This window comes from Myxocyprinus asiaticus, chromosome 30 (genome assembly GCF_019703515.2).
Source record: "Myxocyprinus asiaticus isolate MX2 ecotype Aquarium Trade chromosome 30, UBuf_Myxa_2, whole genome shotgun sequence".
Classification (NCBI taxonomy): domain Eukaryota; kingdom Metazoa; phylum Chordata; class Actinopteri; order Cypriniformes; family Catostomidae; genus Myxocyprinus; species Myxocyprinus asiaticus.
In genome coordinates, this window is record NC_059373.1 from 37,067,261 (window position 1) to 37,083,182 (window position 15,922).

General features: G+C 40.0%; 1 protein-coding gene across 5 annotated transcripts in view; it reads left to right on the forward strand.

Moving 5' to 3' along the window:
- LOC127420755 (low-density lipoprotein receptor class A domain-containing protein 4-like) overlaps nt 1-14,205 on the forward strand; it is a 144,000-nt gene extending 129,795 nt beyond the window's left edge. For all 5 annotated transcript variants that reach the window (XM_051663284.1, XM_051663283.1, XM_051663282.1 and 2 more), the window contains 3 exons: nt 6,859-7,013; nt 8,388-8,441; nt 10,642-14,205. In XM_051663284.1, the coding sequence (XP_051519244.1) occupies nt 6,859-7,013; nt 8,388-8,441; nt 10,642-11,172 (740 nt within the window). In that variant the 3' untranslated portion in view covers nt 11,173-14,205. The remainder of the gene's footprint in view (nt 1-6,858; nt 7,014-8,387; nt 8,442-10,641) is intronic.
- The last annotated feature ends 1,717 nt before the right edge of the window (nt 14,206-15,922 follow it).

The window sequence follows — 15,922 nt, forward strand, 5'->3', positions numbered from 1 at the left end:
GTCAAATAAGACAAAAAAGTCAAATCTAATTAAGAATAGACTAAATGGTAAATGGTCTGCACTTATATAGTGCTTTTTTAACCTTAGTGGTTCCAAAGCACTTTACACTGTGACACATTCACGCACACACTCACACACCAATGAGGCAGAGCTGCTATGCAAGGTGCTAGCCTGCCATTGGGAGCAACTTGGGGTTCAGTGTCTTGCCCAAGGACACTTTGGCATGTGGAGTCATGTGGGCCAGGAATCTAACCACCAACCCTGCGATTAGTGGCCAACCCGCTCTGCCACCTGAGCCACAGCTGCCCTTGTGACTAGGGCTGAGAATCTTAAGGAATTTAACGATTCCGATTCCTAACGAGTAACTTTTAGTACCTTTTTTTTTAAATAATTATTTGGAAATGAGAAATGCAATTTTGATTGTATTTACTACCTTCTGCTGTCTATTACCAAATAATGAGATCATTTCAGATTTCTACAGAGCAGATATAACAAATCAGAAATAAATGTAATACAATTCTTGTAAAAGGTGTATTTGCAGACTTTTTAGAGACATAATTACAATCCAATAATAGATCCTAACTATATTTTAAATAAATCTAAACCAAAAAGAAATGTGATGGCATAAATTAATTCATTTATTATTTTATAAAATTCCACTTAGTACAACAAAACTTGTGTATATTTAATTATACAGTGTCATATGAACAACCAGTCAGTAACTACACTGTAAGTCTCACAGGTCATCATTAAATAAACAGTAACAGTTCCAGAGACAGTTTAGACTGTATTTTGTAGCCTAATGTTGTACTTCAGGCTTGTGAGACTTCAACAGTTATTATTTAATTTTGAGTTGGACATTCATAACTTGCACATCAGTATAAGATTACGTGTATACCAGACTACAAATGGAAGCGCTGTACGTTTTGCGCTGTAGATTCAAAAGAACTGGCTGATTAGAATAATTATTTCGGGAATTTAATTATATTGGAAGCGCTGTATGTTTTTGTGCTGTAGATTCAAAAGAACCGGCTCCTTTGAATAATCATTTTGGGAATCTAACTATACCGGAAGCGCATATGTTTTGCATTGTAGATTCAAAAGAGCCGGCTCGAGACTCGTTTGATCAGGAATCAAATACACTTGTAGACCTGTGTGTTTTACACTGTAGAGTCAGTAGAGGACAGTGCTGCTAGATATGTGCAGCTGGAAACACTGTCAGAGTATTTCAGGATGGTGTTCCAGCCGCATCAGTGGAAAATTGCACACAGGAGAACAGTTAACAGAACCGAAAGTCACGAAGATCATACGTTTCTGGTGTTTTTCTAGAGAATGGAACCGGTTCTGTACAAGAACCAGTTCTCGGTTCCCAACCCTAGAATAGACTATTCTGTCTTATATTTGTGTATGTATGCTCATGATATTAATGCATAGTTAGTGTGGCTACATGTTTAGGTCAGACTCAATTGGAATCAACTGTGAGTCGAGTCTTCTGAGCACTTCATGTAAACATAGCTATTTGTGTGGCTACATTTTGGTTAGAATCCTGCCTTTGAAGGCATTAAACAGGCAACTCACCAGTTTTGGAATAGAGCTTTTGATTCTTGGTATGGTATGTATTTTGTAATAGTGACGCTGAAGAGTAGTAATGCCAGCAAAGCTCTGATCAGATATGCTCAATGGCATCCACGTGAGATGCCTGTTTCATTTCGTCCCCTCAGGATGTGGGTTGAAATGAGCTGTTCTGAGCAGTATGTGGTATTTCAGCATGCCTCAGTGTGAGGTCCCCACATGCCTGTTCTCAGGGCATCCCTGTGGACAGAGACCACCAGTGAGGGACTACCCCACCATGGAATGACATTGATTATGAGAGTGAAATTGGGATTATGATGATGAAAGCTACATCTGAAGCCTGTCTGAACTGAGTATGTTTGAGTGTGTTTGTATGCACGCATGCGTTCCAGGTACCGAGGGAAGGCTTCCAGAGGAAACTTTGTCGTATGCAGCATGTGGCCGTAGTCTTACTTCAGCACATGCACTTGAAGGGCTCTGCTGTGCCATCAAAATTACAGTGAGAACATCATGTACCAAATGCTGTTTAATGAAGAACCAAACTCTGGGCTTGGTCCCATTTCAAGGGGATATGACTCAATCTGCCTGGTCTGAGTGGTAGTGAGAGAAGGAGGAGGAAAGGGGGTTGTTGGATGGAAGAAGAGGAGGAGAGGGGTATAAGGCAATATTCATTTGAAGTTGGTGTCACCGGTGGGATAAGATGAGTTGTAGGTTGGGGGTGGGTGTAGGGGATCTCTGTAGCAGGTGGCGTCTGGGCCTAGACAGAGCTTATCCTGTACAGTCTTACCGGGAGGTTAAATAATTAAAGAAAAGTGGGTGTTATGGCATGGGGAGTCAAGATGTGTCTGGCGCCCATACGGGGCGTCTCTTTAATACGAGCGCTTTATCTCAGATTAGAGAGCGAGGTCAGTGGCTTGCGCCCTGCTTAGGTGACAGTGCCTCTTTGCCAGTGAGGCACAGATGAATAGCTGCTGCCACTGGCATGATTAAATGCGCCCTAGATCCAGAACCGTACTTCCTGCTATCTCTCTGACTGTGAAAGGCCATGCGTTAGATAGTAGCATTCATTTTTACTCTGCTTTTTAGAGTGATTGAATATGGTGTGCCTCAAGCCCATATTTTAGGCCCATTTCTTTTTCTGGGAGCTCTTTGAGTTGTTCTCTGATCTCATTTGTTCCTTGAGACTCGCTCTCTCTCTTTCCTTTTCTCTGTCTCCCACATTTTCTCTTTCACACTCACTCTCTTGCGTTTTTTCATACACCTTGTGTGTGAATGGAAAATGTCTGTCACACCAGAAAAGGCCTGCTCTGGTGAGAGACTTCACAAGCTCTCCCTCCCCCTTTCTCGCAGTTTCCCAAAAACAGAAAAACTAGACAGTTCCACAGTGTGTAGAAACCTCCTTTCTTGTTTGCTTTCTTGCTTTCTTTCTTTCTTTCTTTGCTCTCATAAAGTGACTCATAGCATGTTGCTAGGGAATGTTCCAGAAAGGGGCATTTATTGCAGCAGTGAGATGCGGTTTTCCCTTATCATTGTGTACTGTTTCTGGGTGAAACCTACCATCTCACAAGTCTCCAGTCCACATGGGCGTCTGGCATGTGCCCTTTCCTTTTGTCTGGCGTTCTGATGGGACAACTCAGATAACACAGGAGGAGGGGGCAATGCCTCCCCTCTCAAGTTCCCATGAGGCTTTTGTTGTCTGGTCTGTACTGTGACGTGGGTGTATGGACTGTTAACTAGATTATGGCCTGTGCTTGATGAAACAGTGCCACTATCACTGGAAAAGTCCATCTCTGTTTTTTTCTGGTTACCAGTGCAACCCACAGTCATGAGCGCCAACGAGGGTGGTTGATAATTTTAGCCTATGATATTAATATTTACATTTAAAAGTGTACCTCCAGCTGATGGCTCAAACTGGTTGGAGAACTAGAGGATGCAAGAACACTTTCAACATTTTCTCACCTTCACAGTCTTGCCGTGCCGATGAAGTCACATGGAAACTAGTCGTTCGCTTCACATGTAACTCTTTGCTGTGGAAATGTGTTGTGTAATGTGTGTCTTGGTATGATGTCAAAGCCCAGTCTGAAGAGTTTTCCTCATGACTGTGAGCTCGACCGTCAGATCTGGCATGACATGATACCCACGTGTTGTGCTCGACTCCACTAGCATGGCACTGTACCGGGAAGACATTTGGAGATGGAGCACAGATGGCTGGCAATGAGTTGCAATCCCCATTCTCCAGCCTTTCCCCCACCTCCTCCACCCTCTCTTTTTTCTTTCCTCCCAGATCGTGAGAGCACAGCTGTTTTCCTTCTGTTATGAAACTGCGGAGAGGAGGAAACAGGAAATGGCTTCATGAAATATAGATCTGGAGGCCAGACTCGGTTGTCTTTGCAGCTTGTGAGCACGTTATAAAAAGAATAGAGTGAGAGAGAGGGAAAAAGTTTTGGGTAGGCTTATGTAATGCCTCCTCCATTTACTTAGGCTTGGAAACAGAATGGCTTCCGCAGAACAAGAGCAGTCCGGCAGCAGCCTGGGCTTTCCAACCTTAGAAACGAGGTAACGGTTAGTCCCTGCGCTTGAACAAAGCGTACAGAGTTCACCTAAGAGCCTGTTATAGGCTCGGTGACAGGTGTTAATGCATTTCTCCTCTTAGCTAACAACACAATGGAGCAGCAAATGTAGGGGTAAGAGGATTGAACCGTCTGATCTCAGGGAGTCCAAATAAGGCTAACCCGAATTAGCCCAGCTGCCTCTCAGGCATGCTGTTGTGCAGTCGTTGCCACATTATTGCAGTCTGTTTACATTTCTGCCCCTTTTGCAAACAGGCTGATGGCAGTTTGTTTTGTCTGCTCTGTCTGGGGTTTGTGCCGGTAATTATAACACATTAACAGATCTTCCGGGATGCTCTCATGTCTGACTTAGACACCTGAGTCCTCTGATTAGCATAGGGATGGTTGAACGAGGCTCAAGGAATACTAATTTATGTGTTTGAGTCAGAAGAGGCCATTCTGAAGGAGAAACGGTTTAGGCTACCTGATGAGATAATCTTGCCTGGCTTCATAGAAAAAACTGTTAGAACCGCAGTGGATAGTCCTGGATGAGGGAATGGTGCTAGGGGAGTGCCCAGTTCTCTAGCTCGGCTTAGATTAGGACCTTAATGTCTCTGAGGATGAGATGTGTTACAACATGTTCTCCCCACCCCCTATATCTCCATCATTTGTCTGTTTCTTGGAGCCGGTCCAGATAGTAATCCGGTTAAGGGCGGCAGATTTGGGCTGTTTTATCTCCTGTGCTGGGTTAACTCCTGAGATGTGTCTGGTCTCTGGTCCTCTCCTCCAAGCCCTCAACAGATGGAGCCTTGTCTTGCAAGCACTCTCTCTCTACATGGCACAGAGTCAGCGCCAACGCAGCTTATTTAACAGTGCCACTACAAAGCCCAGCTGCATTCTGTGTATGGCCTTGTTCCTGGAGAGAGAAAGTGGCCATGATCGGGAGGTCAGAAACATCATACTCAAGAATGAGACAGCTCAGCTACAGATAAAGCTGGACACCTCATTTAAACTTGGCTTTGAGTAGGAATGGGTCAGGATGGTCGGCTAGTCAGCCAACTGCCAACTAGTTGGACTTGTGAGGTTAATGTGAGGTCAAATCACCACTTTTGTTACAAATACATCACCTTCAACAATACATTTCTAAACAATTACTGTTGAACTTCAAATCACATGCCAAGAGACACATTCCCATTATTATGCATGTTCTAATATAATTTGTTTATGGCAATGTGATACAGATTATTTAGCGATTATTTTTAGGTTTAAGTGTCCGATAAACAATATGCAGAACCAATTTCTAATTGTTGCATTTCTGCCTTTGACACAATAAATACATAACCATTAATATTCATGCCATTATATTTATGCACCCACTGACTAGTTGATTTGGAAAATATGTAGTTTTGCACATCAATAGCTTTTAACGTTTAATATAGAATCTTAAATAGAGCTGCTTTTATTAGATTATCATCATCTTTTGAGGAAAACATGAAACGGTGTGTTGTCATATCCGTACATTTGAAAATGATCCTCAACCGCAATGTAGATGTGTTAGCTGCTGGTTCCAAGTTTTCAAACAGACTAAACCCTCATGTGTTAGAAGGAATTGTGGGAGTTTTTCAGTGGGCAGCAGGGCTAACAAGATTTTTGTGAATGTATGTGTGGCACATTTTTGCATGGTTTTCATGTGACTGGGGAACAAGCCTGTATTGACTGGGCCCATCTGTGTGTGAAAGTGTGTCGGGCAGGGCGGGGTGTGTTCAGGGGTCAGCTGGAGGTTGAAAAAAGGTCTCAGTGTGAGAATGAGGTCTGCCCTTGGTGTAACAAGGGTCTGGAACAACACAACACATTTGATCGCTTTTCACGATTGCTGGAGGTCACCCTTAAACATGGAGTGAAGAGGAGGCTGTCATGTTCATCCAGAAATTCCTTTCAAACAATTTCCAATACATGCTCCTGTTTCAATAGCAAAAATAATAATAATAAAAAAAAGCCTGTATTTTCATTAGCTCCCTTCTTGACTTTGCTAACATTCACAAAAATCTGTTTAGTGATGTAAGGCACAGAAGCCATGTGGAACGGCACGTTATCACATTTTTGTGGATTAGTCTATTACATCACAGTCTGATTTTGGTCAATTCCACCCCACACACATAATCCCCAGTACCTCACATGTGTTCTGTTTGCTGCCCTCTGGTGGTCAGAATAATGAACATGTTGGACTTGCTATAACATTATCTCTATTTTTTAGGTGACTATCAAGATACTTATTACCACAGTAATGTTAACATCATTTGGGCCTGAAAACACTCAAATCTGTTGAAATGTAAGCATCACTATTATTATTGCTCATGCTTGGGTTTGGGATTTGTACAAACCCTGCATGTTCTACAGACACAAACGATACCTCAAATCGTTCGGCTTGTTGGGGAGAGGTGTGCTAGTACTCTTCTAAGCAATCAGACTTAAGATTTTTGCCTGGTGGACAAAAGGGTTATAAAAATTGCAATCCCAAAATCCCCATTTACATTGATGGAGGGACATGAGCCATATATAGGGACCAAAATATAATAGATACTTGGGTGGTGGGCTCTTTTGGGCTAGTAAGTAACCACCTAGCAACCACCCATAATACCCTAGAAACTGCATAGCAACGCCCTGGCGACTTTTAACATCAGATCTCTCTGAATGACTGTACAATGCTAATGACTTTCTTTGTTTGCTTGTGTTGCAGCTGAACTGGAGTTTGTTCAGATAATAATCATAATTGTGGTGATGACTGTAATGGTAGTTGTGATCATCTGTTTGCTGAACCATTATCGGCTGTCAGCCTGGGCCTTCCTCACACGTCACAGCCAGGCTCGCAGACGAGACGAGGGCATGCAACCGGTAAGTGTATTCTGAGTGGGTGTTCTGTTTAGAAATGTGTCAGGATGGTTGATAAGTTATCCAACAACCAACTAGTCAGTTAGTGAGCCACTTGAACAATGAGTTTATATAGATTTTTCTTTTTTTTCAAATCTAGATTTCTATTAGAGATGCACTGATGTAATGGGCAAACATGGGACATCAGCCAGTTGTTTAAAAACAGTTGATGATCAGGGTAGATCAGTCGATTATTTCATGTCAAAATGGGGTGGAAATACACGTTGGACCAATAAGGGCCCAATATAATTCTAGAGGCAAATCAAAGAACAAACAAAACGCCCAGTTTTGAGTTTGTTGTGGTGGGGGGTGCATTTTAGAAGACAGTGTGATGTCATTTTTTTTTCTTTCTCAGATTAAGTCATAAATATGTTAACTGGTGCACATGGCCACAAATAGCATGTTAGCGTTAGCATTAGTGCAATGAATGCAGAATGTAAACATGACAAATGGCACAGGAATGTAGTCATTGATAACACATTTTAATGTCACATTTGTTAAAGTTTTACATGTTGATTGTCTGGCCCAGCAGCGTGGGCAGTATCCAAATTTCACAAATAGCATCCCATTGCTCAGCTGTTTCGACCTTTCTAGCTTTGAGTGAAAAACGAAGAAGATCTTCGCAATAATTGTATCAAAGCCTTTATCATGCTAACAATAATATTTGAACCGTTAGTCTGCTAAAGCCCTCTCTGAGAAATTGAATTTGTGTCTGTTTATGGAGTCTCCACTCCACCATGTGTGTCCTGTCTGTGTGAGTTCTAAACTCAAGTGGGTGTTTAGTTCCTGTTCTTTCATTTGAATGCTGTGTGTGGCTTTGTGACCGTGTTCATATGGGACTCATTCATGTCTGTGCCCACTTCTGAGTCTTTGCAGCAATGCCAGTAAACCTGCGCATTTAATGTACCTCCTCATGTTGATTTTTGTCCTGTAGTTGAGTGCTGAGACACGCTCGTTTAGACTGCAGTCCATTTCACCTCCCAGAGAGAGAGAGAGGAGAGAAACAGATAGGAAGAGGGTGAAAACATGATTTAGGAACAGATGCAGAGTATGAAAGGAGAAAAAACTGCTAAGCTCTTAAATTCAGAAACAAGCTCATAAATTAGAAAAAGTGCATTCCTCTTTTTTTCCCTGCATTTTGCTCATTTTATTTTGTAGAGGCTGCAAGACTAACCAGATGCATGTTATTTATGTATTCTGATATTGGGGTTTTGCATTTTCGGCCCAAAATCAAACCTCAATGCATCAGATGTTGATTTAAATGCATGAAAGTTGATTTTATATGTTGTCTTCAATGCATGACTCAAATTGTCCCTTTCTCTTCTGTATCTTTACTAGGATGGCTGTGCATGGCCTACAGATAGTTTGGTGACGCAACAAGGAGCCACTGAGGTTAGTTGAGTCAACTGACTTATTATTCAACCAGCCTGAAAAGCACTGTCCAATAGTTTTAATGTCATGTATTGGGCTGGAGGAGAATGCTATCTAAATATAAATGATATTATATCTGAATAATGTTGTTTTTTTTTTTGGCCTTTTGACAATATTTAATATTGATCATGACATTTATGTATTTGCTCTAAAATGGCTTAAAAAATGTTTTTCAATAATTTTCAACTAAACTAAACCATTTCAAGTACATTGAAAAAGTGTAATACAAGAAGAAAAATGTAGTTAAAAATAAAGAAGCCGTGGTTTCCACAATGATTTTGCACTAAATAACTTCAGGGAAGAATTATATTTAATAAATTGTATCTATGTATATAATATAACATACAATATAGGCCTAAGTACATTCAACCAGTCTGAAAAATACTGTTCAGTGTTCTTGTTTTAATGTTTTATGGTCTGTAAGAGAATGCTTAAATTATATCTAGATTTTCTTTCTTTATTTTTACAATATTTATGTTGATCACAACATTTGTTTTTTGGCTCTAAAATTGTTTAAAAAAATATTTGTTTACCAAACGTAACATTTTTACTAAGTACATTCAATTAAATGTTTAATGTGAGAAGGTGAATACAGTAAAAGCCTAGTTAAAAATAATTGAAGCATGTTTTTGTTTTTTGTTTTTTGTTTGTTTTTTACAATATTTCCCACTAAATAAACAGGGAAGAATTATATTTAATAATTTGTATCTATATATAACAATATAATATACAAGTACATAGTAATACAAATATATTTTTATCTACATATAATTTTTACTAAACTTAATAAGGCATGTAAAATGTCATACCTCAATGTCTACATACCTACCCTTGAAAGAGTGCCTCGACAAAACTAGATAATTTTTTTTTAAATATTCAGTATAATTCCCAGCACTAGTCAAGTATACATATTAGTCTGAGGGTTTGCTATAGAAATTGAGGTCTATATCAGTTGTCTTGATTGAGAGTAACCCTGATATAACATCAAATAAACTTGCCCATAAGCAAACAATTAATAGATGTTGACATTTAAAGCTTGACCGAAATGTGTTTATTGTATGATATAATTAGGGCTCAAGTGATATAATTTTTTTATTGAATTCATCACATGACACACAAATTAATCAAATTAATTAATCGTGTATATATAGTATAATACTATATATACTGTAAATACTGTATAACTTGCTAAGAATTTCCCAAATAGAGGAAATTCAATAGAATCTGTAATAATCAAAATATTTTTTAATACATTATATATAATAAAGATAATAATTGTGATATTCAGATTCAAATCCAATGCATTATTGTTCAGAAGAGTACAGAATTGATTAGATACTACAAAAAGTGCCTTTAGATTTCAGTATATTGTTTGTTTTGTTGCCATATCATTGAACATAAGCATGAAGTCGACAGCAATTAATTTTGCAGTTCTCACATGGTGCGTTCTTGTGTTCCATCTGTACTATTTTTTATTGTCGTCTATGTACATATGCGTAAGATAGATGCTTTTTAAGCGTTTTCAGCATCACAATCATGCGTTTTTATGATACTGAGTTGAAACTTTGAAAATAATGTCTCGAGGTCCCTGCATTCTGTTGTTCTTCGTCCAGCTGTCAAGAATGCGTCTTGTGTGACGCAAATCTGTAAGATTTGTTGAGGCGTGCTGACTGCCCCCTGCTGACGCAGTTCATAAAAACGCAAAGTTACATGAACTTCAAGCTTGAATTGCTCAGATGATCAAAAAATATGTATGTTTATTACATAATTTATGTACGGGTCACGGGGCTTGATTAATTTAACACATTTTCATGTATTTATTTGCACTAAATTAACGTGTTGAATTTGACAGCCCTAGATACTGTATAATACAATTAAATGATACACAAGATGTACAAAAAATTGCTTAAAATTAAATCAGCATTTACAGTATATAGTGTCAGAATTCACTCAAAAATATTTGGAAACAGTCTGTTCAGATTTCTGTTAAATGGCCAAGTGGGCATGATATTCGGTTAATGGTGATATTCTCAAAATGCCAAATGTTAGCTGATTAATCGGTTTTCCCGATATATTGGTCTACCACATGTTTATGTAAAACTTTACACTACACTCTCAGGTTAAATTCTAATGGTGTATCTTTTGTTTTTTCCATTTTAAGGTGATGTATGGGCCACGGAGCGGAGATCGCTTCAACCCGCCTTCATTTATGCAAAGGGACCGATTCAGCCGCTTCCAGCCCACCTACCCATACCTGCAGCAGGACATCCACTTACCACCCACCATCTGCCTGTCGGATGGCGAGGAGTTGCCGCCCTATAAGGGCCCCTGTACGCTGCAACTCAGAGACCCGGAGCAGCAGCTCGAGCTTAGCCGCGCATCCGTACGCGCCCCCCCCAACCGGACCATTTTCGACAGTGACCTGATAGACGTTTATGTGCATGGAGGCGGGCCGCTGCCCCCAAGCAGCAACTCTGGCAAGAGTGCCTCGAACTCGCACGTAGAGGGGCCACCGCCCACCTATAGTGAGGTGATGGGTCAGATGTATCCAGGCTCCGCCTCCTTTTTGCACCAGCACAGCAATAACGCACCGCCCTCCAATCAGAGGACAGCCAGCCGCTCCGCCCAAAATGGTGCAAGCACAACCCTGTTCGTCAAAGCTAAGGATAGCCGGCGAGACAAACCGGTGTGACCAGGAGGAGCCTGTGCTCTCTGGTACTGCCTCCTGGACCTAGAGGGGAGTGGCTTCACTCTTGGCCACGCCCCTTGCACAATTTGATTAGAGAATTGAGGAACCAAGCTTACAAAATTTATTTTTTGTATTTTTGTTGTTTTTGCGAGAACTACGGGGCCTTCAATGGATGTTTGGGCTCCTTGGCTAAATCTTTGTCTGTTTGTTTGGTGTTGTATGCTTTCCTGTATTTAAAGAGAACGTGTGTTGGCACAGATTGTTTGCGTGAGAGACCACCTAGGTCATAGGATTGAGAACATTTTCTATTTGTGCATTTCCAGGACCTGTGCACATAAACTGTTCACAACCAATCAAAATCCAAATTGAGTGCCATGATAGAATCTTACTTCTTGGGGATGAATGACTCATAACAACAACAACAAGTCTTTACGCTGCACTTATTCTTTAAAGAGAACACATGGCTACCCTTAGTTACTTTTTTGTATATCAAATCCACAGGTTTTCTGGTCTTTGACTGTACCTGGGAATGTTTTCCTTACTTTTTTTTTTTTTTTTTCGTTTTCCTGCAGTGGAGATGTAGAACTCTGATCCAGCCTAAAATCTCCACAACTGATCTGCATCATGGCACTTATAAAAAAGGGGTTTAACAAACCGTTCAAATTCCAGATCATTTTCCACTGACCAAGTGAGAGATATTGGCATGGATATCTGCAAGATGGAAGTTACGACACACACACCACTTTCATCCTGTCGAGTAGCACTTTAAACTTGCATCACTTCAGCATTGTGGGGTCCAAGTGCAAGGGAATCATGGGAACTGTAGTCTTATGCACATCCTCGCTGTCCCCATCTGAATGAGTGTGTCATATCTCATAATGTTTATCGTTTTCCACTAAGAAAAGCATGCATCATATAGTTTTCCAGTTATCCATACTATATCGTATTTTAATCCCTAACTCTTCTCTCCTGGAATGCTGTTTAATTCCAAGGCACCATTTATCTGACACCAGTATTTATTCTTTGTGCAAGTGTACCAATCACCATCTATGCTCTCCCCCATTTTTTTTCCAATTATCACCACATGGCGCACATTTGGAATGCTTTCAGACACATTGATTGTTTTTGTGATCACATCAGAACTTTGTAAACCATCGGCTTTTGGCCTTTCCTTAGAAAGTCCCATAGAAAACCTATCAGAGCTTAGGCTATTTATTTGTTAATAACTATTTAATAATGTTACAATTTTAGGAGGATATTTGGTTGTGGGTGGGAAAGCCACTGTTTTCCCCCAAAATAGGTTTCTCTACAATCTTTTTTTTTTTTTTTTTTAACAACCAAACGTTATCGCCTGTCCGGTTTTATGTTTGGTTTGATGCTTCAAAACGACCTCCTCTCACTGGCTCCGCTTCCTGTCACTCATTCTGGCCACGCGGTTTGAGTTTGTACTGTATTGCTGCTGCTGCTACTGCTGCTACTGTTGTTTGTTTGGCATGTAGGCCTATGTCCGCTTCCCTGTTACTTTATATCCCAATAGATGTTTGTGCTATTTTTTTTTTGTTTTTTTTTTTGAACCGTTAACATTCATAGTCGTACTAGGAAAACCAATCGATATGTATTTCTTATGTTTTACGCAGGTTTGCATGTTCCAATTTACGTGAGCAAATTTGGTGCCTAACAGTCATGTTTAAGCAGACATAGAAACCCACTTGCACTCAAAAGTCCCCACCTTTGTTGTGCCTCACTTCCTATGGTGCTTCTTTCAGTAGTCGGACTCTGTTTATTTGTACGGTGCTGTATATAACTTGAATATATTATGCACATATCCTACCCAATGGGTAGAAAACCACAAGAAAGCATTGTTAATACTGTAATATAACGTATAGGTATTAAAAATAAGAATTTAACACGGTGGCATCAAGTTTTGTGAATGCCTTCAATTGTGCTTTGTCTTTTTTGTAAAACAGAGTAATGTTTGCAAAGAGAAATGCTACAGTATGGTCATATAAATAAATACAAAAGTACTTCTTATATTTTTCTTTCTTATACAGTAAATGCAAATCTGTTATGTGATTAAACAAATATTCTGATTATAAGGTGGTTATATAATGGATAACTAGCTGCTGCTTTTGTAACTTCCAGAGAAAGAATGATAAAATGACAGCGCTTGTCATTTTATTTATTGAAATTTTTATTTTGTGACTGCTAGCTGTTTGGACTTGTAATAGCCATGCTCAGCCAATCGGAGAGAATAACTCAATTACGTTACGTCAAGTTAATTAAATGGTTTGTCGACATTGGGCACCCGAAACCGGAAAGAAGTTTAGTGGTTTATATCAAAACGGTAGTTCAGGGTGAAGCTTTATCTTATTGGTGTGACATCCGTAGGCCAACAAAAGGGATTTAAGTGATGCATTCCGAGAAAAAGCAAGAGCAAATGAGGAAAATCCAGCCCATTGCTGATTGTTACTGCATGTTCTTTTTGCCATTTTGCATAGCAGTCTCGTTTTGAGTTCCCCGCACCAAACAGTTCCTATTCAGAAACACGCTGTGTTCTGTTTCCTGTACTTGCTTGAATAAACGAATGATTGACTGACTGAAGTGTTGTGTGGGTGAATTCAGCAACGGGAATTCCGGCTTCATAGAAATTCACAGCAGTGCTCATCAATGGCCTTGCGCAAGATCACATCACAGGACTTTGACATATTGTGGACTACAACCTTTTTCTTTTCTTTTTTTACAAGAAAAAAAAAACATTTTTTTGAGCAAAGAATGCTGCTGTCCTTATGCCTTTTTTATTTTTATTGTTCTATTATTTAATTGTGATGTCAGCGGTTTTCAGTTTGAGGTCTGTCAATTGCAATATTTTACAGGAAAAATGTGACTAAAAACAATAAAAATAAATAAATACAAGGACAGAAAAACATAAAACTATTGCTCAAAGATACCGTTGTAGTCCCTTATGAAACGATTCCACGCTTGTTCTTTCGCTGTCATCAAATGGCTAGAGAGAGCAATAAAGTTGAGGAAAACATGCACTGTAGAATGAGTCTCTTTTGTGCTTTGTTTCTGTCATCCTGATATTCTCCTAAAAGTGAATCTACCAATCAGTAATCTAGAAAAGCTGGTTGTTTGCAATTGCATACTAACATATTCCTCTTACTTGTTCTGCAGTATATAGCCTAATACTGTTTGTAAATCCAGCTCAGTATGCAAGTTTTCAGTATGCATGGAATAGCCAGAACACACTGTGCAGAATACTGTATAGCATAATATGTGCTCCACTTGACCTTCCATTTTCAGTTTGACTCATTATTTGATAGGACTAACAAATTTTTTTAAATTTTTACCCAACTTAAAAAGAAAAAGCAAAATAACAATTTCTGCTTGTTTACATGTGTATACTGAACATAATATACACTCACCAGCCACACCTGTACACCTACTTATTCATGTGATTATCTAATCAGCTAATCTTGTGGCAGCAGTGCAGTGCATAAAATCATTCAGATATGGGTCAGGAGCTTCAGTTAATGCTCACATCAACTATCAGAATGGGGGAAAAAAATGTGATCTCAGTGATTTGGACCGTGGCATGATTGTTGGTGCCAGATGGGCTGGTTTGAGTATTTCTGTAACTGCTGATCTCCTGGAATTTTCACACTCAACAGTCTCTAGAATTTACTCAGAATAGTGCAAAAAACAAAAAACATCCAGTGAGGGGCAGTTCTGCAGATGGAAATGCCTTGCTGATGAAAGAGGTCAACAGAGAATGGCCAGACTGGTTCGAGCTGACAGAAAGTCTACGGTAACTCAGACAACCCCTCTGTACAATTGAAATGAGCAGAATAACATCTCAGAATGCACAACATGTCGAATCTTGAGGTGGATGGGCTACAACAGCAGAAGACCACGTCGGGTTCCACTTCTGTCAGCCAAGAACGGAAACTGAGGCTGCAGTGGGCCTACCATTGGTGTACCTCAGCAGAAATCCAGATTTGTCAGATCAGGTGATATTTTTCCAGTCCTCTACTGTCCAGTTTTGGTGAGCGTGTGCCCACTGCAGTTTCAGTTTCCTGTTCTAAGCTGGCAGTAGTGGTAGCCGGAGGGGTCTTCTGCTGCTGTAGCCCATCCGCCTCAATGTTCAACGTGTTGTATGTTCAGAAATGCTTTTCTGCATAGAACTGTTGTAACGCGCGTTTATTTGGGTTACTGTCACCTTCCTGTCAGCTTGGATCAGTCTGGCCATTCTCCTCTGACTTCTGTCATTAACAAGCAGTTTTCACCCACAGAACTGCCGCTCACTGGATGTTTTTTGTTTTTCGCACCATTCTCTATACCCTCTACAGACTGTTGTGTGTGAAAATCCCAGAAAATCAGCAGTTACAGAAATACTCGTCTGGCACCAACAATCATGCTAAATCACAATTCTTTCCCATTCTGATGGTTGATGTGAACATTAACTGAAGCTCCTGACCCATATCTGCATGATTTTATACTTTACACTGCTGCTACACGATTAGCTGATTAGATAATCGCATGAATAAGCAGATGTACAGGTGTACCAAATAAAGTGGCTGGTGAGTGTATACACACACACACACACACACACACACACTTGTATTTACAGCACAATATTTAGTAAGCCATCATTCAATTCCAAATGTTTTTACTGTTTTATTCTACATGGAACAGGTTGCCCCCTCATGGTGGCTGCCATGTTGAGGTCACATGACAAGTCACATGTCTTGCT